At 36.5% G+C, this 23,227-nt stretch overlaps 1 protein-coding gene across 1 annotated transcript in view; it reads left to right on the top strand.

Annotated features, from left to right (window-relative positions):
• The window catches only part of UBR3 (ubiquitin protein ligase E3 component n-recognin 3 (putative)), a gene marked incomplete at its 5' end in the record, with an annotated part of 276,638 nt that overhangs the window by 159,957 nt on the left and 93,454 nt on the right, over nt 1–23,227 (top strand). Inside the window, 3 exons of the mRNA XM_011945970.1 lie at nt 4,807–4,956; nt 12,456–12,589; nt 19,262–19,372. Of these exons, the coding sequence (XP_011801360.1) occupies nt 4,807–4,956; nt 12,456–12,589; nt 19,262–19,372 (395 nt within the window). The remainder of the gene's footprint in view (nt 1–4,806; nt 4,957–12,455; nt 12,590–19,261; nt 19,373–23,227) is intronic.

Below are 23,227 nucleotides of genomic sequence, written 5' to 3' on the forward strand. Positions count from 1 at the left end.
CTACAAAAAGAGGAAAGCAAGAAAGATAATAAGAATGATGACCGACTGAAGGTAATACTGTACATCCTTATCAAAAGTAATGATTTTGTGCAGTGGGAGTTTTGCAATATTGGCACTTATCTGAGGGAAGTCAGACTTCTTAGCAGAAATCAGTGAACTCTAGTAGTGTGCTTAATTTATGAATATTAGCTCACCTGCTAGGTTAGTAGCAAGTACTTCTCAGTTGTTTTTAAAAATTAAATTGTGTTAAAAATTTAAAATTTTGGATTTATGCAATAAAAATTCTCTGTGCCTGCCTCTGGGCTGCAAACCACACCTTACTCTTTGCACTTGTGTTTTGCAGTTGCTTATTCCTCTTTCAAATAAAAACGTATTTCACATGATTTTGAGGGCACCAAATACATCATCCCTATATCATTTACCCATCCTTCCATTCAGCCACAAAACCCCACAAACATGAAAGCAAAACATGAAGCCAGAAGAGTTTTGATTGTTCTATACATACTTATTTTAGTTTAATTTATAAATATAAATGTTAAGAATAAAGGAAAGGCTATTTTGTAATTAAAGATTAATTTTATATTAAAATAGGCTCTAAGTATTTTTAACAAATATTAGAACAGAAAATTTTAGGTGACAATGTAAACTCTTGAAGTAGAACTGTGGTATTTGTGAATGTGGAGGCTTTTCACTCTGATGATGTTGAAATTAATGGTTGTAAAATAAGTAGATATTAAAGATAAAAATCATTTTGGAAAATGATTTTTTAAATTCATTAGACTAGAAAATTTTCTGAACGGAAATACCTTTATCACTTTAAACATTAGTTTTCATGACTCATCTTGGTAAGGCAAAGTACTTCAATTCTTTTGAAAGTTTCTATATTATAATTAACATGCAGTAGAATTATTAGTTAGCAATTGTTGTGTAACTAGTTGTCCCCCAAAATTTAGGGACTTAAAACAACAACCTCTAGTTAGTTTTCATGAGTCAATGAGTAGACTCAGTGGTTCTGTTGTGAATCAAACTTTTCTGGAGAAGGCTTAGCTGATCTCATCATCCACAGACCCGTGGGCTGAGTTGTGGGTCTGTGATCTGCTGATTAGTTAACAGGGGTCTGCCATGAGCTGGTGAGACAGCTTATCTGTGTTCCATTTGGTCTCTCCTCCTCTGGCAAGGTAGCCCACCTGGACTTACTCTCATGGAGGTGGTGGAGTCGAGAGAGTAAGGACAAGAGAGAGAAAGTATGCAAGATGGAGTTGAGAGAGAGTGAGAGCAAGAGCAAGAGAGACAAACTATGCAAGATCACCTGGGGCCTAGTCTTGGAAGGCATATTGTTGTTTTTGCCACATTCTCTCTCCTTTTTTTTTTTTTGAGATGAAGTCTCACTCATTCTGTCACCCAGGCTGTAGTATGGTGGCATGATCTTGGCTCACTGCAGCCTCTGCCTCCCAAGTTCAAGCGATTCTCCTGCCTCAGCCTCCTGAGTAGCTGGGATTACAGGCGTGCGTCACCACACCCAGCTAATTTTTGTATTTTTAGTAGAGATGGGGTTTCGCCATGTTGTCCAGGCTTGTCTTGAGCTCCTGGCCCGCTGGCAATCCACCTGCCTCGGCCTCCCAAAAGTGCTGGGATTATAGGTGTGAGCCACTGTGCCCATCCTCCACATTCTCTTCGTTGAAACAAGTCAAGACCAGCTGATATTCAAGGAGTGGGGAAATAAACTCTGTCTTGATGGGAGGAATTACAGTATCACATTGTCAAGAGCATGGATACAGGGAGGAGTGGAGAATTGGGGCCATCTTGTGGTCATTTGGCTAAGTGAAATAGCATTCAGAAGAATCAACTGCTTCATTCAGATAGATTCTCTTCTGTTCATGTAAAACCAAACAGATGAATTAACTATTGCTTTAGTTATCTTTTTTTGTGTTTATTGTAATAATATCAAGTATGGTAATTTAAGTAGTACTTCTGTTCTAAAAGGGCAAGTGTGAATTTTATACAGAAACCCTCTTGATTTGAATTGAATTGAAAGTGAAAGTAGAACTTAATTCCAGGGTTATTTGGTAGCAAGACTATTTTCATTATTAGTCTCTAATAACACTTGGATTTGTCATTTTTTACTATTACTCTCTGTTTTGCATATTTTATTCATTTAGTTTACCTAGATTGTAAATCATTGTAATCTCTTCATTGCATCAATTTGCATGACATATCATTTAGTTTTTTTTGGTGTGGAAAATACGTGCAGATATTGATGTGTGCATTAAGTACCTTTATTATAATACTTGTTACAGAATATACCAAGTTACTCATTTAGAGTAGGGGTTTTTAAAAGAAACCTTTTTATTGAAATATACTCATAATGCATGTTTCAGGACTTTAGAGCTCTTTGAGTTTTAACAAACAGATTGTAACTGTATAACCGAATCCCGATTGAGAAACCAGCATCAAAATTGAGAAGTAAAAATTACTAGCATCCCATAAGCTCCCTTCATAGTTTCTTTCTGTCACTGCTTCTTCCAAGAGTAACCTGTGTCGTTACTCGTGACTCTGTATATTAGTTTTTCATGCTTTTGTTCTTTAACCATTTACACACAATATGTACTTTTTTGGGGCCTGACTTCTTTCAGAATAGGTTCTTTATTTTTTCATATCTCACGGATAAGTGAGAAACAATAATCACATTTAAATACAGCATTTAATTTGGACACAGATCCTTTTTAAATCTTACTAAACATGTCAAAATTTGATACTGGAATGATAGAATCAACCATATATTACCAATAACATTTTAATTCAACATAGGATATAAAAAGCTGTGACTTTTCCTCCTCTTTTCAGAAATAAACCGTGATCTTAGTTTCTTGAAGAAAAAAAGGGACATTGGTGTCTGTAATTTTTAAAGTCAGACTTCAAATAAAAAGTACTCTCCGTAAAAATGAGGTCACCTATTTTATTTTCATGCCATTGGTACTGTATCACCATTGAAGATTGTCATTGAAGTTTGTTTTAAAAACTAGAAAAGATAACTTAGCAAAATCTTGGATAATGTGTGTTGGCATCAGGGTTTCCTGGAGGTTTTCAAGTCGATTGTACCAAGACTTATTAAAAAAAAAAAAAAAAAAAGATCTTTGTGTATGAGGTAGGGTTAATGAAATTGTATTTCTTTGGCATTTAACACGAGACTGAGTTATTTCACTGTACTTTGTCAGGTATCTCTGTGTTCTCCTTTGCACTTAAGAACAGACACATTTCTTTTTTTCTGTATGGTTTTCTCTTCTCTTTTCTCCCTAAAACCCGAAGTAATCTCATATCAACTCTTTCCTTTTCCTTTTCTTTTCTTCTTCCTTTTCTTCCTTTCCTTTCCTTCCCTTTCCCTTTCCTTCCTTTTTTTTTTTCTGAGACATAGTTTCACTCTCGTTACCCAGGCTGGAGTGCAGTGGTGTGATCTCAGCTAACTGCAGCCTCCGCCTCCTGGGTTCAAGTGATTCTCCTGCCTTAGCCTTCCAAGTAGCCAGGATTACAGGTGCCCGCCACCACGCCTGGCTAATTTTTTGTATTTTTAGTAGAGATGGGGTTTCACCATGTTGGTCAGGCTTGGTCTCAAACTCCTGACCTCAGGTGATCCACCCGCCTCAGCCTCCCAAAGTGCTGGGATTATAGGCATGAGCTATGGTGCCTGGCCTTATATCAATTCTTAATGGCCTCTGGTACTTTTTTCTTTTGAAATCTTCTTTTCATTTTGACCTACTAATGTATTTTCATAGACATTGTGCTTTTTGGTTTGATTCTATTCAGGCACTGTTTTTGTTTTTGTTTTTTGCTAGTTTCTTTGGTGGCATCTTTTTATTTCCGTTAATACTAGGCATTACCCAAAGTTCTATTTTAAGTTACTGTCCCTTTTCCTCTCAGTCATTCTTCATAAATATCAGAGGTATGTATAGCTGCATGAATTCTTATTTTAAAATACCTGAACTTGACATTTTTCTTTTCTTATTTCTGACATATATTTTTACATATTTACTTAGATGTGCCTCCATCTTTTAAACATTTCATTAAGCAACTTCTGCTTCCCAGTTCTTCCCAGTCTCTTCCACCCATTTCTTTGTCACCAGTGGCAGCATCACTTATCTTCATGAATATAAGTGTCTTTATCTGTAAATAATTATTAGCTCAATATTTTATTTTTTGCTATTAATAACATTATATCACCAGAGGATTATTGCTATTTTCAATGAGTTCTGCTTTATTCTTATATAATATGGTCATATCTTTATGATTTCTCTACACAAAAAAACATACTGATAGCTACTATTTCTGAGATACAATCACTAGAATTGAGAGTGAGAAAGAAATAGTTTTTTTCTCTTTTATATTCTAGTAAATACTACCATATTTTCCCAAGAGCTGTCATGTTGTTGTGAATATCCCCTTAGGTGCCTCAAGGAAGATTAAAACGAACATCTCCCTTCTTTCTGTAACATGTTATTTTAAAATATTTATCTTTTGATACAAATATCTTTGCCTCTGTGTTTTCTGTATCTATTTTATATTTGAATGATACAACATTAGAAGTATATTTAACCATATTTTAGTTTAAATCTTTCATTATTAAAGTCTTTGCGTTATTTTATCTGTCTAAATATTTTATTTGAGTAAGGTAATTTTTTCCACAGTGTTATTACTATATACTTTGTTGGTATTGAAGCTAAAAATTGTTTGAACTTGATTTTTCCCTCACACTTTCATTGAAGAGAGATTTTCCTCCTAAGGAATTGAAGAGACGTAACTTTTTTCCCTCAGATTCTCCTGAGAATGATATACCTATGGAGATCACCACGGCAGAACCACAGGTTTCCGAGGCAGTATATGACTGTGTTATTTGTGGACAGAGTGGCCCCTCCTCTGAAGACCGACCTACTGGATTAGTTGTACTGTTACAAGCATCCTCAGGTAAAGTCAAAGTAATTTTTTCATGGGAACATTTTAGAGCCGAAGTATATACAACAGATTCATAAATATCTGTATTAAATGAAAATGATATCTTTGTTTACTTATAACTAGGCAAGGGTCAGTTTAGATCCTTCATAGCAAGGATCGATTTAGATCTGAATAACAAAGATTCTTTATCTGGTTATATCTTACTTTCCTGGACATGAGTGTTAGAAGAAACTCTTAACAAAGATCTTGCTATATGGTGACACAATTTTTTTCTTTAAATGCTAGGTGTCCAATAACTGCATTCAGCTTTCTTGGTAATTATAATTGTTCTGGCCGGGTGTGGTGCCTCACATCTATAATCCCAGCACTTTGGGAGGCTGAAGTGGGCAGATCACCTGAGGTCAGGAGTTCAATACTAGCCTGGCCAACATGGCGAAACCCCATCTCTACTAAAAAAATATAAAATATTGGCAGGTGTGGTGGCAGGTACCTGTAATCCCAGCTACTCGGGAGGCTGAGGCAGGAGAATTGTTGGAACCCGGGAGGTGGAGGTTACAGTGAGCTGAGATTGTACCACTGCACTCCAGCCTGGGTGACAGAGTGAGACTCTTGTCTCCAAAAAAAAAAAAAAATTTTTTTCTAAGATCTGGAAAACTCTTTAGCCCATAAATATTGTTAGTTTTTAATTACACAAGACATATTTAGACAGCTTGGCCTTTATTTGTTCAGTCTATGAAATGGTATGTTTACCAGTCTGTAGTTTTAAACTATGTAATTTTATTATAAATTATAAAACCCATAATTTTAAAAGTTTGAAGGATTCATCTGAATGGTGTCCATTGTCTTCTGTAATGAAGTATTTTTGAGGGTAGTGATAATCTTACACAATCTAGTTGCGATGAATTTAATCCTTTCCAACAGGAGTATGTGTAAAATAAAGAGAAAATAAAATTCTTACATATTTCTCCAGAGGATATTTTCCTAGGTTGTTAACTCTCTGAATTCGTATGGTAAAGTGGAAAGAGTTAGATATTATAAACTCCTCTGAATTCAAATATGGTATTGCTTTACTTACTGTGGCCAAATATCTTATTTTCTTGACTTTAGAAGATTTTTGTGTTGGTTAAGTAATGTAATATAAGCAAAAAGAATCCAATATGGTGCCTAGTAAATTCGTTTGTTCTGTTACTCTTCTTGCCTAAAATGAATTGATTTGGGAAACCCTGATTTAGTGGGACATTGAAGTAGAGCTGTCAAAATCAGAAATGCTTACTGAAAGGGAAATGTGTGGAAGTATTAACTACTTTTACAGCTTCTTTTCCTTTCTACTACTCTTAGGAAAGCAGTTTATTAGATTATTGCCAATTGACTTTCAACTTTTTGACTAAATACTGTATAGTTATCAACTTAATGATTTGTTTTATTTATTAATTTATTTCATAGATATTTATTGAGCACCTAGGTGCCAGGCACTGTTCTAGTAAGAAACAAAACAAAATCCCTGCTCCATTGCAACTTATGTTTTTGTTTTAAGCTTTTATTTGTTCATTATTTTATATTTTTAAGTTTATTTGGTCTGTTAGTTTTTAAAGTCTCTTTTAAACAGTTGTATACGCTAGCTAGACAAATATATATTAGACAGTTCCACTATACTGTAGCTGCGTTATCCCTTAGAGATAGAAGGAAAAAAAATAAGCAACTAATATTGCCAGGACACAGTGGTTCACACCTGTAATTCCAGCACTTTGGGAAGCCAAGGCTGGAGGATTGCTTGAGTCTAGGAGTTCAAGACCAGCCTGGGCAACACAGTAAGACCCTGTCTCTACAAAAAGTAAAATTAAACAGGAGTGGTGACGTGCACCTGTGGTCCCAGCTACTCAGGAGGCCAAGGTGGGAGGATTGCCTGAGACCAAGAGGTCGAGGCTGCAGTGAGCTGAGATTGCACCACTGCACTCTAGCCTGGGTGATGGAGTAAGACCCTATCTTAAAAAAAATTAAAAAAAAAAAAAAAAGAAACTGACATTAAAGAGTATTAAATCTCAGGAATGATTTTAGTATACCAGGTGAATTGTGTAGCTGTTTCCTTCTTTACCATCTGAGCCTTATCCACCCATGGATACTTTCTCCTTTTTTTCTCTGGGCTTATTTATTTTGATTCATTTCTTCTCTTTTCTTTTTAGATTTGAATATGGAAAATTTTTAACAGTTTGCTAAAGAGATGTGCAAAGTGAACCCACATGTCCCCATTTATCTTCAACAGTGATTAATTTCTGGCTAATCTTATTTCATTTGTTCCCTCCTTATTAGAATTATTTCAAAGCAGATTTCAGACATTGTATAATTTCATCTGTAAAAATTTCAGTGTTTCTGTTAAAAAGAAAGGTCTTGTTTTTTAAACATAACCACAGTCAGTCCTAAATACATTCTCCAATATCATCAAACATCCAGTCAGTGTTTAAAATTTCCCCATTGTCTCTATTTATTTATTTATTTAGCTTAATTTATTTATAGTTGTAGTGTTCCTTTGTGGTCTTTTAATTAATAGATCCACTCTCCCTCTATCTTTACCCCCTCCTCCCATCATTTTACTTTTTTAAAGAAATTGGATCATTGAAAACCAATTTGGATTTTTCTGAATGTTGCTGTGTTGTTTAACATATTCCTCTGTTCCCTCTGTTTTCTCTCAGTGAGATTAGTAGCAAATGATGATTACTGCCTAAATCCATCAGGTGATCAGAGATTACAAATCTCTTTCATGTTTTTTTTTGGTTGTTGTTTATTAGCTGACATATACTTCCATAAAAGAAATTTTACTTCGTCACCTTTTTTTTTGTTACTCTGAGATACAGATTGCGCAGGAAAGGCAGGGTAGACACAGTATTCTTTCCTTTTATTTACAGGTGCTCAAATATTGAGATAGTGGGGTTTAAAAATCATTTTCTAAAGATAATTAGTACTTTTAGGTATCATTGATGAACTCTGTTTTTAATCATTATGAACTCTGTTCATAACTCTGTAGTTACTTTCTTGTTGATGCTCATGTTCTTCCATCTTTGTTCACTGAGAGCTTATTCGAATTGTCTCCTGAGTTCTTTTGACACGAGCCTAGAGTAGCCTTGGGTCTTTCTAAATTTTTTGGTGTGGCTAGTTACAATAAATTTATCTTACACATTTCCTGCCCTGAAATCAGCAGTCTCTCAAAGAAGCATTAGTTTCTTTTTAGTGGGAAATGGTATTTAGAGACAAAAGTCTGGATGCTAGGTGTGCTTATTGTTCTGGATCTTTTTAGTGTTCACTGATACTTTATTGCCATGTTCTTCAAACCATGTATTAAAAGTCTCGTGCTTTTATCTCTTTATTTTTATATTTGATTTGTGCTAAATTATAGACTTTTGATTAGAAACCCTTCAAAACACTGCTCAAATTAAGGGCCTCTAAGTACATTTATCTACATAGAAAGATATTAATTTATGTGCCATCTCACTATTGCTCAGAATGCCTGTTGTAAGCATTACTGATCTGGGGAGCTTCAGTTCTCCATAGGAGAAGAATACAATATTATATAGTCTTTTCCTTTTACTAAACCCTACATTCTTTGCAAAGATTCAGAAAGTCTAAAGTTGCAAAGATTCAGAAAGTGCAAAGTTAGTCGTGATAGCACTTCAAAAATATATATAATAACAAGAAAGCAAATCTGGATAGAACTGCATATCTAGATTTGTGAACCAAATAATAATGTTCTTGTTTGTGGAAGAATGTAGGCATTGAGATAAAAACATGAAGGGGGATGGAGCAGTTTTTGTATACTTCTGAAATAAAGTAGATACTTAAATTTGATTGTTACAAAGTGAAGATGTTAATTCTAATCCCCAGGGTAAACACTATAAAAAAAAGTTACACACACACACACACACACACACACACACACACACAAGAAAAGAGAAGGGAATCAAAATTTTATACCAGAAAAGTCAATTAATTACAAAAGAAGGCAGTAATCAATTAAAGAAGAAATAGAAAATAGCAAAATGGATTAATTAATTTTTTTGAAGTTAGTAATTACTTAAAATATAAATGCATTAAACTGCTCAGGTAAAAGGCAGAGGTTGACAGAATGAATTTTTAAAAATGTGATGCTGTAAGAGATTCACTTTAGATCCAGAGACACAATAAGTTGAAAGTGAAAGGATGGGAAGAGATTCCATGCAAATAGTAACCAGAAGAGAGCTGGGGTGGTTATACTATAAGACAAAATAAACTGTAAGTTAAGAATTGTTAACAAGAGAACAAAGAAGGAGATTATATATTGATAAACAGCCAATCCATCATGAAGATATTATAAACATATATGCTCCAAACAACAGAGCCCCCAATGTATGAAGCAAAAATGGACAGAACTGAAGGGAGAAATAGATACTTCTAAAATAATAGTTGGAGACTTTAATTGATAGAACAACTAGACAGAAGATCAGAAAGGAAACTGAATACTTGAGCAACACTATAAAACAACTAGACCTAACAGACTTACATAGAACACTCCACCCAAGAACAGTGGAATAGATATTTTTCTCAATGGTATATGGAACATTATCCTAGGTAGACCATATGTTAGGCCACAAAACAAGCCTCAATAACATTTTAAAAGATTGAAATTATTAAAAAAATTGTCTGTGGTCATAATGGAATGAAACTAGCTATGAATAACAAAAAGAAACCTGGGAAATTCACAAGTATGTGGAAATTAAACAACATACTCTTTATTTTACTTTTTTTTTGAGATGGAGTCTCGCTCTGTCACCCAAGCTGGAGTGCAGTGGCGTGGTCTCGGCTCACTGCAAGCTCTGCCTCCCGGGTTCACACCATTCTTCTGCCTCAGCCTCCCCAGTAGCTGGGACTACAGGCGCCCGCCACCATGCCTGGCTAATTTTTTTGTATTTTTAGTAGAGATGGTGTTTCACCGTGTTAGCCAGGATGATCTCGATCTCCTGACTTTGTGTTCCGGCCTCCTAGGCCTCCCAAAGTGCTGGGATTACAGGCGTGAGCCACCGCACCCAACCTAAAACAACATACTCTTAAACAAGCAATGGGCCAAAGAAGAAATTACAAATGAAATTAGAAAACACTTTGAGGTGAAGGAAAATGAAAATACAACATACCCAAACCTTTAGAATGCAGTGAAAATGGAGAAATTTACAGCTGTAAATGCATACATTAAAAAAGATTCAAATAACTAAAATTGGAAATGAAATTGTTGACTTTACTACAGACCTCACGGAAATGAAAAGGACTATAGGAGAATACTATGACCAATTTATGCCAAAAAATTATATGACATGGATTAAATAAATGATTTCCTAGAAATATACAAACTACCAAATGGACCCAAGAAGTAATAAAAAATTTGAACATATTTATAACACATAAAAAGATTGATTCAGTAATTTTTAAAAATCTGACAATGAAAAGCACAGGACCAGATGGCTTCACTGGTGAATTATATCAGTCATTTAAAGAATTAACACCAGTGCTTCTCAAACTTGTCCAAAAAATAAAGAGGAGTGAACACTTCCTAACTCATTCTATGAGGCTAGTTTTGATACCAAAGCCAGATAAAGATAACACAGGAAAACAGTAGACCAATATCCCTTACGAATATACGTGCAAAAATTCTCAACAAAATTCTAGCAAATTGAATGCAGCAGCATATTAAGAGGATTATGCATCATGGTAATTATGTTTTAGCTGGTAGCATCTATCAGCTTTTGTCTGTTATTTCTGTTGCTGTTATAAATCCCTCCAAAACTTAGGGCCCACAGTGATACACCTAATATTATTCCCTTTTTAAAGAGCAGCTCTTCTGATGCACACATCATGGTATTTTATCCATAAATACTTTAGATTATAACTCCTAAGAACAAGGATACTCTTTTTTAAAATTTTCTTATATATATTTTGAGACAGAGTCCCTCTCTTTTGCTTAGGCTGGAGTGCAGTGGTGCGATCTCAGCTCACTGCAACCCCAGCCTCCCAGGCTCAAGCAATTCTCATGCCTCAGCCTCTCAAGTAGCTGGGATCACAGGCATGCACCACCATACCCAGCTAAATTTTGTATTTTTATTAGAGATGGGGTTTTGTCATGTTGGCCAGGCTGGTCTTGAACTCCTGGCCTCAAGTGATCTGTCCACCTTGGCCTCCCAAAGTGCTGGGTTTACAGGCATGAGCCACCACACCCAGCCCAAGGATATTCTTTTACATAATTATGGTACCATTATCATTCCTAAGAAATGTAACATTAGTAACATCAAATATTGTTTATATTCAGATTCTCTCAGTTGTCCCTGCAATGTTTTTTGTATTTCTTATTTACTTGAGAAATAAAAATTGTACATATTTATGGGGTACATAAATGTGATATGATATTTTGATATGTATACATTGTGGAATGATTAAGTCAAGCTAATTAACATATATGCCACTTTACCATTGATCAGGCTGATTAACTTATACACATATCCACTTACATCTTTTTTTATGGTCAGAGTCAGTAATATTTTTATAGCAGATATTTCTTGATTCACAATCGAATAAAAGATCATGTCTTGTTTTTCATTGTCATTTCTTGTTATTCTCCTGTAATTTAGAACAGTTTCTCTAGCCCCTTTTTAAAGTTTCAGAGTCCAGGTTGGTTGTTCCATAGAATATCTCAGAATCTGGATTTGTGTAATTATTCCCTTGTTACTAGATTGAAGTCAAACAGTTTTGGCAAGGGTATTATACAGGTGATGTTCCTTCGAATAGCATTACATCAGGAGGTCCACTGTGTCAATTTGTCCTATTATTGGTGGTGCCAATCAAGTTTGATCACTTAGGTAAGGTAGTAGGTAATCTATAGGATGATACATTAAGACTCTACTCACCCTTTTAGTCTTTTATTTCATTTTCCTTGCCTGGGTCAGTGAACGTATTGTATTATCTATTACTATTATTATTATTTTTAATACTCAACTTTTCTTAAATTTTACCAGTCAGAACTCCAGGTCCTTATAAATCTGCTCCCTCAGTGTTTGAACACTTACTTGCTCTTTTTAATCACACATCCTTCTGGGGTCACCTTGCACTTTTCCCCAACCCTGGACTCAGCTGTTTCTCCATGGATCTCTTCTTCCTTTTAGTGAGAAATAGTATATTTAGAAATAAAGTTTGTGAATACTAGAGAGTTATATCATCTAGATTTTTTCAGTGGACAGATTTAGGAACCCATCAATCCATCCATCCATCCATTTTGAGTTTATAATCATAGTTCAGTGTTATTTTTTAAAGTAAATATTGGCATATTTGAAGCTTTATTTAGCCTGTAGAAGAAAACTAGAATACCACTTTTTTGAGGAGTCTTTAAAAATTTCTAATAGTGAAAAAATTTGAGTTGCTTGTGGTAAATAACTCAGCTTTTCTGAGTTATAGATCTATGGCATTGATTATTTTTGATTAATGAGCTTTTATCTGTAATGTAGTTTTGGGGCAGTGCCGTGACAATGTTGAGCCAAAAAAGTTGCCAGTCACTGAAGAGGAGCAGATTTACCCTTGGGATACCTGTGCAGCCGTTCATGACGTGAGGCTTTCATTATTACAGCGTTATTTTAAGGATGTAAGTACTCTTTATAAAATAGTACTTTTGTCTGCCAAGTTGATGGTTGGTTATTTCCCTCCAGAATTTTATATGTCTTTTACCAAAATGGCATTCTGATGTTAAATTTGAAAGTTTATTAGAAAAAAATTAATATGTGGATAGAAAGAAATGGAAATCTGTTAATAAACATTTCAGGTAATAAATGTGATACCTTTGTTTTAAATGTTGTTTATTGTGTGATACATACATTCAATTAAGTGGACTGATGAGTACAGCAGGTCCTTAAATAATGATGTTTCTTTCAACATTGTTTTGTTATAATGTTGATGAGAAAAAAAATTCCCTACCGGGGCCACTGTCAGTGTGGAATTTGTATGTTCTCCCCATGTCTTTATGGGTTTTGTCTGGGTATTCCAGTTCTTCCTACTTCCCAAAGATGTACTGCACATTAGGTTAATTGGCATGTCCAAATTGTCCTGGTATGAGTGAGTATGGGTGTGGATGTGAGTGTGTCCTGCCATGGGATGGTGTCCTGCCCAGGGTCGGTTCCTACCTTGTGCTCTGAGCTGCGGGATTAGGCTCCAGCCACCTATGACTGTGAACTAGAATGTTGGAAAATGAATGAAATAATGAAAACATATTATTATTTTTTTAATTTATAAATTTACAAAGTGTATGATAAAGTAAAAATTTATAAAGCATATGATAATTATACAACTGCATAATAACGATGTGGTATGAAAGGGCTCAGGGAACCTGCATGTTTGTTATTGTTTTTAAATTGCATGGTAATAGGAAGTACTCTTTAACAATTTTCACTTTGCAAACACTTATTCCTTAATTTAACCCATCACCACTACTACTCACAGTACTCATTGTTTTGTTAAAAACTGGGTAAATTGTTATCTTGTTTCTGTTAACCTTTCTCAAATGTATGCATACTCTGCATTCATTTCAGTGTTTCATATTAGAAATGTTTTGGGTCTTTAGAAGTTATGATGATGTTTTTGTAATCAGAAATATACTGTAGGAACTCTTGTTTATATCAGTTAGCTTATGGTTAAATTAGTTTTGTTCCACATAATTTGCTTAAAATCACAGTTTCCAAGAACCTATTGATAACATTAAGTGAGGACTTAATGTATTAACTCTTTGGAAACTTTTATTATGGTGGGAATATTGTATGAAGATTTTTGCCTCTTTTACTTTCATTTAAAGATATGTAATAAAATTTCATTCTGATACTTTTAAAATGTAAGGTAAGGATGGATTTGATTCATATCTGCTATGACTTCTTATAAACTTGGTAGTTTTTTTCTGTGTTTTGCATTTAGGGACTCTGGAACTCATAAGTATCTGAAGGCTTTCAAGATAAACTTTAGTAGCAGCAGCATTGTTAACGTCTTTTTAAAATTTCTGTATTCCTTTTGATGTTTCCTGAGTGGATTATCAAATGGGGTTTCCTTTCTCCTGTTGTAGCTTTTTAAATCTACTGTGTCTTGAATTAAATAAAGATAAGATATAAGCTTAAAATATAAAGTAAAACATTTTTAGTTAGCTATATGAGATGATTATATGGATAGGTTTCCAAATAGAACTTCTTTCTTGCCCATAAATCCATTGAAGTGGAAGAAATTAGTAAGATAAGTGGAAGACAGAATACATAATCAGAATAAATAAGAACTGACCTAGTGATGATAAGAGCCAGAGTAGAGTCTGGTTCCTTAATATGCTAGACTGACAAGAAGGTTTCTGGTGGCTTCTACAGGAGCCGATGGACCAACAGGGAGGTATTGTGTAGATCAGAAAGAATCCTAGACCAGAAAAACTGGGGTTTGGTCTTGATTCTGCCGTTTCTGAGCAATGTGAGCTTGGCCAAATCCCTTAAGTGGCCTGAGACCCAATTTCCTCATCTGTAAAATAGGGCTGATAATGATCTTTCATGCAGTAATCACCAGGTTAGAGTTCACTCTGCATATAGGTCACTCTGCATATAATACAGGTCAATATAAATGTAAAGTGATGTTTTAAATATTCAAGCTATCCCATTTAGGAAGGCTGGGTTAGGCCTGTTAGGCAGTTTGGGTTAGGTAATAAGGGCCATGCTTCCATATATTTTCAGAGACTTTAAAATGAAATTATGGTTGTTTTGTAGCAATATGTGTATGTGCATGTGTATAAATACATGTATGTGCACACACACACATATTTTCACACTTTGTTCTTTATTGCTTTGGACCTTTTTTTTTTGAGATGGAGTCTCACTCTGTCTCCAGGCTGGAGTGCAGTGGTGTGATCTCAGCTCACTGCAACCTCCCCCTCCCAGGGCCCATGTTCAAATGATTCCCCTGCCTCAGCCTTCTGAGTAGCTGGGACTACAGGTGCCCACCACCACACCCGGCTAATTTTTTATATTTTTAGTAGAGACAGGGTTTCACCATGTTGGCCAGTATAGTCTCGATCTCTTGACCTTGTGATCCGCCCGCTTTGGCCTCCCAAAGTGTTGGGATTACAGGCATGAGCCACTGCACCTGGCTTGCTTTGGATTTTTTTTTACAGGATACATATATTACTTTATTAATCAGAGACCAATAAATATTTTATTTTCAAGGAAAATTGGGAAATGATGCTAAGTTCTGCTTTTGCAGAAATTTACTGCCACTTTATTTAGACTTTTATTTTCTTGTCGTAATGACACAGGATTCTTTTGGTGCCACTTCACTAGGTGGCACCTCTGCCTGGGCTTCGCTAGGGTCCACTGGGCTCACTCTACCCAGGCTGGCTGGCGGGCCATGCTAAGCTCGCTCCCTAGTCTGGATCCCTCAACCATTGCAGCTCTAAACTCTGCCTGTGGTGGGGCTAGGTGTGCTGCAAGCAGCTTCTGTGGCTGGGTGCCAGCATTCAAATGACAGGGATGCAGTGGCACCCAAAAACTCAGAGACATCAGCAACCGCAGAGCCCCAAGGGAGTGTCACAGCTTCTGCTTGGGGAGTGCCGAGGTCTGGGCCCCCAGAAGGGTTGCAGCTCTTCACTCCCATAGTCCAGTGAATGGGAGCGTGTCACAACTCTTTTCATTCCCGCTACCCACAGTTCTGTGAGCCGGCCAGGAGTGTCTTACAGCCCTTTTTGCTCCTGCCATTTGGTGGGTAGGTTCTTGTCCCACAACCAAGAAGAATGAAGTACATGGACACCAGAGAGTGAGCAAGGCAGAGAAGAATTTTATCAAGTGACAGGAAAGATCTCAACAACAAGAGAGGGGGCCTGAAAACACGTAGCTGCCTGTGTGACTGAGTCTGTGGTTTTTATGGTCTCAGAGTGGGGGAGTGCGTGCTGAATGGTCCATGTGTGGACCTGATAAAAGCAGCACTGTTTGATTGGCTAAAAGGCTTCCAGGAAGTTCTCACTCCAGTCATGGACTCTACCTGAAACTGCAGCTGGTTTTCAGGTTTTAAATTGTCTGTGGTTTGAAGGTTGGGTTTCACCAGGGACCTGGCCCTGTCTACCTAGGAATTTGTCTGTCTCCTGCCACTATCAATAATCCTGGTTTTAATTTTTATCATTTTTAATTACTTTAGAGTAAACAGGTAAAGATGAATCCCAACACCAAATAGAAAACTTAAAAAAAATTCAATCAAAATAAACCTAGACCTAAGAGCATGGTAATTTTGAGGAAAGAGATTATCTAATAAATGGAAGCAAAAAAGGAGGGTATCTCTTTTTTGCAGCCAGAGTAATTATTCATTTCTAGAAAAAAATATTTTTTATAAAAAGTCTCCAAGCTGAAATCTGAGTTGGGTTATACTCTGTTGTGTTTCTGTTAGTGATTGTGAGATTTGTATTCCTACATCATTACTTTTGTATGCTTTTATAAGACCTGTTTTATGTATATATGGCATATTCCCTAGACTGCATACCTCTGAAGGTCCAGAGCTGTGCCTCATGTTGATTCAGAGGCTAGCACATGTTATGTGTGTTGTAGATGCTTACTGGGTTTCATCCTGAATTACTCTAAACATAAGAGTACCAGAGTGGTAGCTGGACCAGAGTGTATAGAGCAGAAGCAGGACCCTCAGTGGGCACTGATATTGATTATAGGATTAAACTGTAAATTCTACTGTCTTCAGATGAAATGCATGCATTTTACAGAATTGACATGTAGAATATTAGTTATGTAAAACAGTGCATTCACTGTAGAAACTGGAAGTGTAACACATGGGAAATATGACACAACAGAGAGAAGGAACCTGACCTTTGGAGTTAGACAGACTTGGATTTGAACTGATAACTTAGTGATTTGACTAAAGTTATCATTCCTCTCTTGTAAAAAGGGGTAACTCCAGCTACTGTATTAGGTTTTAGTAATTATTGAGGTTGTGACATTTCAGTGTTAGGCACTTAGCACAGTGGTGGATGCTTGAGGTCTCCCTAAAATACTAGTCTCACATTATTAAATGTTATCCTGCATTTTTTGACTGTCAAACTCAAACATCTAAAAGTTGTATAGACAAATAATTCATTGTTTCCAGTTTTAAAAGCTAACCATTTTTATTAAAAATACAGATTAATTGCCTTTTTGTAGTATAGTGCCAAAGAGAGCAGTTGGTTTATTAACTGACTACCAATCATTCTAAATGATCTAACACCAAAATCTGCTTCTATTTCAAGCAGCTCCAAAATGTAAAACAAGGATGAGCAGGGCTCCTGTTGTTTTTCTCATTTGTAACAGAAGCTTGCTAACCAGCTGTATTTGATTTATGCTGCTTCACATCTTTGAATTGGCTGGGAAGTCATTTTGTACTATGTAATACACAGTACTTTCAACTTTAGATACTCATGAAGAGTCCTGATTTAATATTGGAACTTTACTATCATTTAAAGATCATTGGTCATCTTACATTATAAAAATAAAATCTAAAGATTGACTCAGTTTTTTAGCATGTAAGTACATGCTTGTTTGATGGCTCTCAAATCTTTCATCATATGCTGCCACTCCTGTTAGATCTTGTGCTTTCACATTGCTCTGGCCTGCCCATCTATTTACTGTAGATTGTAGAAAATGAATTCAAGTTTAGGCCCAAATGCTATTTGACAGAGGCCAATTGATGAAAATTCTAAGGAAGAGATTTTAGGAGAAAAAGTCTTCAGCCTATTTATAAGTTTAGAGGGAGGAATTAGCAATGAAAGAGAAGTTGAAGATGTAAAAGAGAAAGGGAAGATGAAAGAAAGAAATCTTTAAAACAAATCTGGAGCCAGGCATGATGGCTCATGCCTATAATCCCAGCACTTTGGGAGGCCGAGGTGGGTGGATCACTCCCTGAGGTGAGACCAGCCTGATCAACATGGAGAAACCCCATCTCTACTAAAAATACAAAATTAGCCAGGCATGGTGGCACATGCCTGTAATCCCAGCTACTCGGGAGGCTGAGGCAGGAGAATTACTTGAATCTGGGAGGCGGAGGTTGTGGTGAGCCAAGATTGCGCCATTGCACTCCAGCCGGGGCAACAAGAGTGAAACTCAAATCTCAAAAAAAAAAAACCTCAAAAAACAAAAACACAAATTTGGAAAGGATATATAGTTTGCTTATATAGTCTGGGTCCCTTCTTTATTGTATATTATATTAAGACCTTGTAAATATTAAGGCATGTTTTTGGGTTATTCTTGTGACTAGATTTATACTTTATAAAGATGTATGGAGGGTACATCATTGAGAGAACAAATTGGAGTTAAGGAGACAAGTTAAGAAACTGTTTAAGAACCCCTTCTCCCAGTCTGTGGGATATAGACTTGAATATTATGTAGTGGAAAAGAAGAGGAAAGACCAAAATCATGAGTTATTTAGGACACAGAATCCATATGATTTGGGAACTGATACTGTGATATGAAGGTAAGAGTGTGATATAGAATGACTCTTGGCTTTCTGAGTGGTGACTAAATAGATTGTGCAGTTATTGAACCAAGAGGAAGGAAATGATTCATGGAGAAGCTAACAATTTACATTTTTGGCACATTGATTTTATATTTTCTGTGGGACGTTAAACTGGAGATTTCTGAGTGGCATGAGTACTTGTATCTAACAGTCAGTCAAGAGATCTAAGCTTGCGGGGTAGTTGAAATTACTGCTTAAATCACTAGGAAAAATAGTTTAATGAGAAGAGAGTAGCACTGAGAATAGAACCTTGAGGAGTAGAGGAATAGACATTGAAGGAGTAGTGAAGAAAAAAAGATCCTTAGAAGGAAGGCTGAGAAAAGCAGTTAAAGAGGCAGGAACAAAACCAAGAGAGAGTAGCATTAAACCAGAGGAAAGTAGGTGTTTCAAGAAGTAAGTTGTTAATGTCAGAAATCAGAGAGAGATTAAGTACCATACTTAATCTCAGCAACAGTATAGTTCATACTGAACTATAGTGTAATATTGAGAGCATATATTTTATGGAGCGGACAAAGGCTAATTCATAATAATTATTCTCTTTCATTATGAGTATAGAAGTTTGGGAGCTGCAACTTCATGGTATTCCAATTTTAAAGATAGTGTCTTAAGACTATCTAGTCAGGCATTAATTGATACCACAAAAATAGAAACTTCACATTAATATAAAAATAGAAAATTATGCAGAGGTTTGTGTGGACATATTAATATTTAAATATGTTTATACTTTAAAATTAATTGTATTTGTCTTCTTTTTATTTTGAAGAGTTCATGTCTCTTGGCAGTATCAATTGGCTGGGAAGGAGGTGTTTATGTACAAACCTGTGGTCACACATTACATATAGATTGTCATAAATCTTACATGGAATCATTACGGGTAAGTTGCAAAAATTTTTTAAAGTTGCGTGTATCTTTCCAGGTATTAAATCTTTTTATAGTATATACATCCCAATTCCAGCTCATCTTTTTAGGTGGTTTTGATCATCGTATAAACTATCCAGTCTCACGTTAACACAGACCTGTTCAACTTCAAGGATTTTAATTTTAAATTTCATTTTAGCAGCTGGCTCAATGCAGTGGCTCATGCCTGTAATCCCAGCACTTTGGAGGCCGAGGTGGGCAGATCACTTGAGGTCAGGAGTTCGAGACCAGCCTGGCCAACGTGGCCACCTGGCCAACCTGGCAAAACCTTGTCTCTACTAAAAATACAAAAATTAGCTGGGCATGGTGGTGTGCACTTGTAATCCCAGCTACTCGGGAGGCTGAGGCAGGAGAATCACTTGACTCTGTGAGGCAGAGGTTACAGTGAACAGAGATTGCACCACTGCCCTCCAGCCTGGGCAACAGAGCAAGACTCCATCTCAAAAAAAAAAAAAAGAAAAATTTTTTTCACTTCAGCAACTGACTTCCATGGCTGCACTTTAGACTTTGCTACTCTCTCTGAAATATTAGGCTTTAATATCCTACCATATCATCTTATGATTATCACATAAGTTCTCTTGTCTTCACTCTCATTATTGTGATTTGCCTCTGACATGGAGATCTATAGTCCTTTAACCCTTTGAATTTTTTCCTAGTGTATTATTAGCTCTTTGCTATCCTCTCTTTCTTGTACTATACCCATTCTGTTCTTGTGAATCTCATTTAATCAGCCTCCTTTGACTTTAGACCCAGTCAGCTATCCTAGCTAGAAAAGTCATAAAACTAAGTGAATGGTTATTATCACAAACTTGTGGCTTCCTATAACAGTGGCTTAGACTAGAGTTATGGGCTGTAAATACTACCTATTAATTCATTTACCTGTCTTTGATCAGTTCCTTCTCCTGTTTTCCTCAGCAGCTATTCCAAACCTTTGCCTCCCCAAGATTCATTTCCTCTTAACAGATTCTGTCTCTTCCTTTGTCATGAAGAAAACAGTGTCTGTTGTCATATTCTTTTAGATTCCTTTCTTGCTTTTCTATTCCCTGATAAATGAGTCCAACATCCCAACCAGTCTTTTCTTTGCTACTCTTTGAGGTAGTATTATAGCCCTTCTTCTGTTCAGGAATAACTTTTCTGCCTGAGCTCTGGTAGACCTTTCTCCCCAACACCTCAGGGGCCTTGATTCATCAGTAGGTAACCTCTTTTTCTTCTGTATTTTCAGTTTTTCTGCCTCTTCTGCCCCTTCTCAGCTCATCAGGAGCTGAGTTCAAACCTCTCCCATTCAGAATCCTTCCCTGGACGTTACATTTTCTTATTTTCCTATAGCTGAAGACTTCTCTTTCTCCTTCAGTGTACTTTTATTTTATTTATTTATTTTTTTTGAGATGGGGTTCTCACTCTTTTTCCCAGGATGGAGTGCAGTGGCTAGATCATAGCTCACTGAAGCCTTACACTCCTGAGTACAAGCAGTGCAACCTCTTAAAAGCAACTTCTTAAATACAGGTCTACTATATTCCCATATTCCTAACTCAGAAGCAGTAGATATCTCTTTTTTCCTTCCTGTTCTTCACCTCTCACTTTCAGTCCCTTACCAAAATTCTATTGATTCTGCCTTCTAAACCTCACTTGACTATAGTTTACCTTCATTAATCCCACTGCTACTTTTTTGTGTATGCCTTCCTCGCTCATCTTGATTATAGGAATTGCTTTCTTACTGATTTCCTTACTCCACGTGTAATTTATTTACTACATTGAGCTTTCTAAAATTTAAATCGACAATATGTGGTGTTGGCTTAAAATCTCTTGCTGTCTTCCTCCTGATACGATAAAGTTCACTATTCTCTGAATGGCATTCAGGTACTCCAGGATCTGGACTTGCCTATTGCTTTAGTGTTGTCTTCCATCAATTCAACATTAATAAGCTAATTACTAGTTCCTTAAGCACATTATGCATTTTTCATATCCCTGTATTCAACTATTCTTTCAGCAAATATTTATTCAGGATCTACAGTGTTCCAGATACTATGATAATCATTGTGGATACAATGGTACATAAGGCACAGTTCCTTCCCTCAATGAGTTTAGTATGTATTACGTAAGAGAGACAAGTAAACAGTTACAGTATGCGTGCTAAATGTTAGGTATACACAGAGTCTTACTGGAACATCTGCCAGGTGCCAGAACATTTTGATGGAGTAAGGCGCTTGAGTGATGAGAGACGAGACAGAATAAGTAATTAAGGTTTACATTGTAAGGGGCCTTCTGGTCCATTTAAAGAATTTGGACTTTACATAGATTCCTTAGAGAAAGTCATTAAAGACTTAAGCAGAAATATAAAATGTCCAGAAGAGTCATTGCGACAGTTGTGTAGAAAGGGATTGCAGAAAAGTAAGAAAGAATGTGGTGGGGGCTTGGACTTACTCATGTCTATGAAAATGGAGAAGAGAATATAGATTTGAAATATATTTAGAAGGACAGTCTTGTGGAGCATGAGGGGGAAGAAGGAATCAAGGTGAGAGGTTATGATGACACTGAAAGATTTTGATTGGAAATAACAAAGTCTCAAATTAGATGTTAGACACTAGACGCATTAGGTCATGTAGTGGTATGTTTGGGAGACAACTTAGAGAAATTAGTAAAAGGGACAGAAAGAAGAAAGTAGATGGAAGGATTGATGGGGTTAATTAATTATATATTTGTGATGGGAGATGGGCAGGATATGGAAGGAGTTGCTATGAGACCCTTCTCTCTGAGATATGAGGTGTAACCTTATGCTCCTAGAGTAAAGGGGACAGGGGTGGGGAAGGTGAGTGACTTGGCAGGTGAGGAGGTGGTTTGAAAAACCACTGGGGGCCAGGTACGGTGGCTCATGCCTGTAATTTCAGCACTTTGGGAGGCTGAGGCTGATGGATAACTTAAGGTCAGGAGTAAGACCAGCCTGGCCAACATGGTGAAACCCCGTCTCTACTAAAAATACAAAAATTAGCTGGGCGTGGTGGTGAGCCCCTGTAATCCCAGCTACTCGGGAGGCTGAGGCAGGATAATTTCTTAAACCCAGGAGGCGGAGGTTGCAGTGAACTGAGATTGCGCCATTGCACTCCAGCCTGGGCAACAAAAGCAAAACTCCATCTCAAAAAATAAATAAATAAATAAATAAAAAATAAAAAAACAAAAACAGAAAAACCACTTTGGGATTGGATGACAGAGTGCTTCCTAGGATGTGGAGAAAGAGTGCCAGGCAGTATGCAGGACAGAGTTGAGGTTGGAAACAGTTTATAGCAAGAAGGCATTTCATTTTTCTCTGACAACACTCAGTTTGAGTGCAGAATTGGAGAAGGCATACATTGGATTAACTTAGCATGAAGGCTTTGTTTGGTGTGAATGATGAAAGGATAACATGGAGGGCAAGTGGGAAGTATTGCCATGAGTTTTTGAAGTGGTAGACAATGGTGTGCAGATGGGATAGGAAAAACCTGATGAACTAGGAGAAAAAGAAGGGAAATAAAGGAGGTGGAAGTTGGTAGTCATAATATAAGATGTTCAAATTTAATATTTTCAGATCACGAGTAATTTTGAGTTATTACAGGACAAGGATATTGTTATGGTAACAGGTGCTGGAGGAGAGTGGAGGCCAAAACTATAGGCGCTGATGAGGTTAATGAGCTGAAGGACTGAGGTATAAGATTGGTTGTATACATATATAGTGAAACTGCATAGGAAGATGCAGGACTTGGAGTGATGAGGAAAACGTATCAAGGTACCAAAGTCTTCAGTGGTTGCAGGCAGTAGGTGGCAGTGAAAAGGAAGGAAA

This window comes from Colobus angolensis, unplaced genomic scaffold, assembly GCF_000951035.1.
Source record: "Colobus angolensis palliatus isolate OR3802 unplaced genomic scaffold, Cang.pa_1.0 Scaffold247, whole genome shotgun sequence".
Classification (NCBI taxonomy): domain Eukaryota; kingdom Metazoa; phylum Chordata; class Mammalia; order Primates; family Cercopithecidae; genus Colobus; species Colobus angolensis.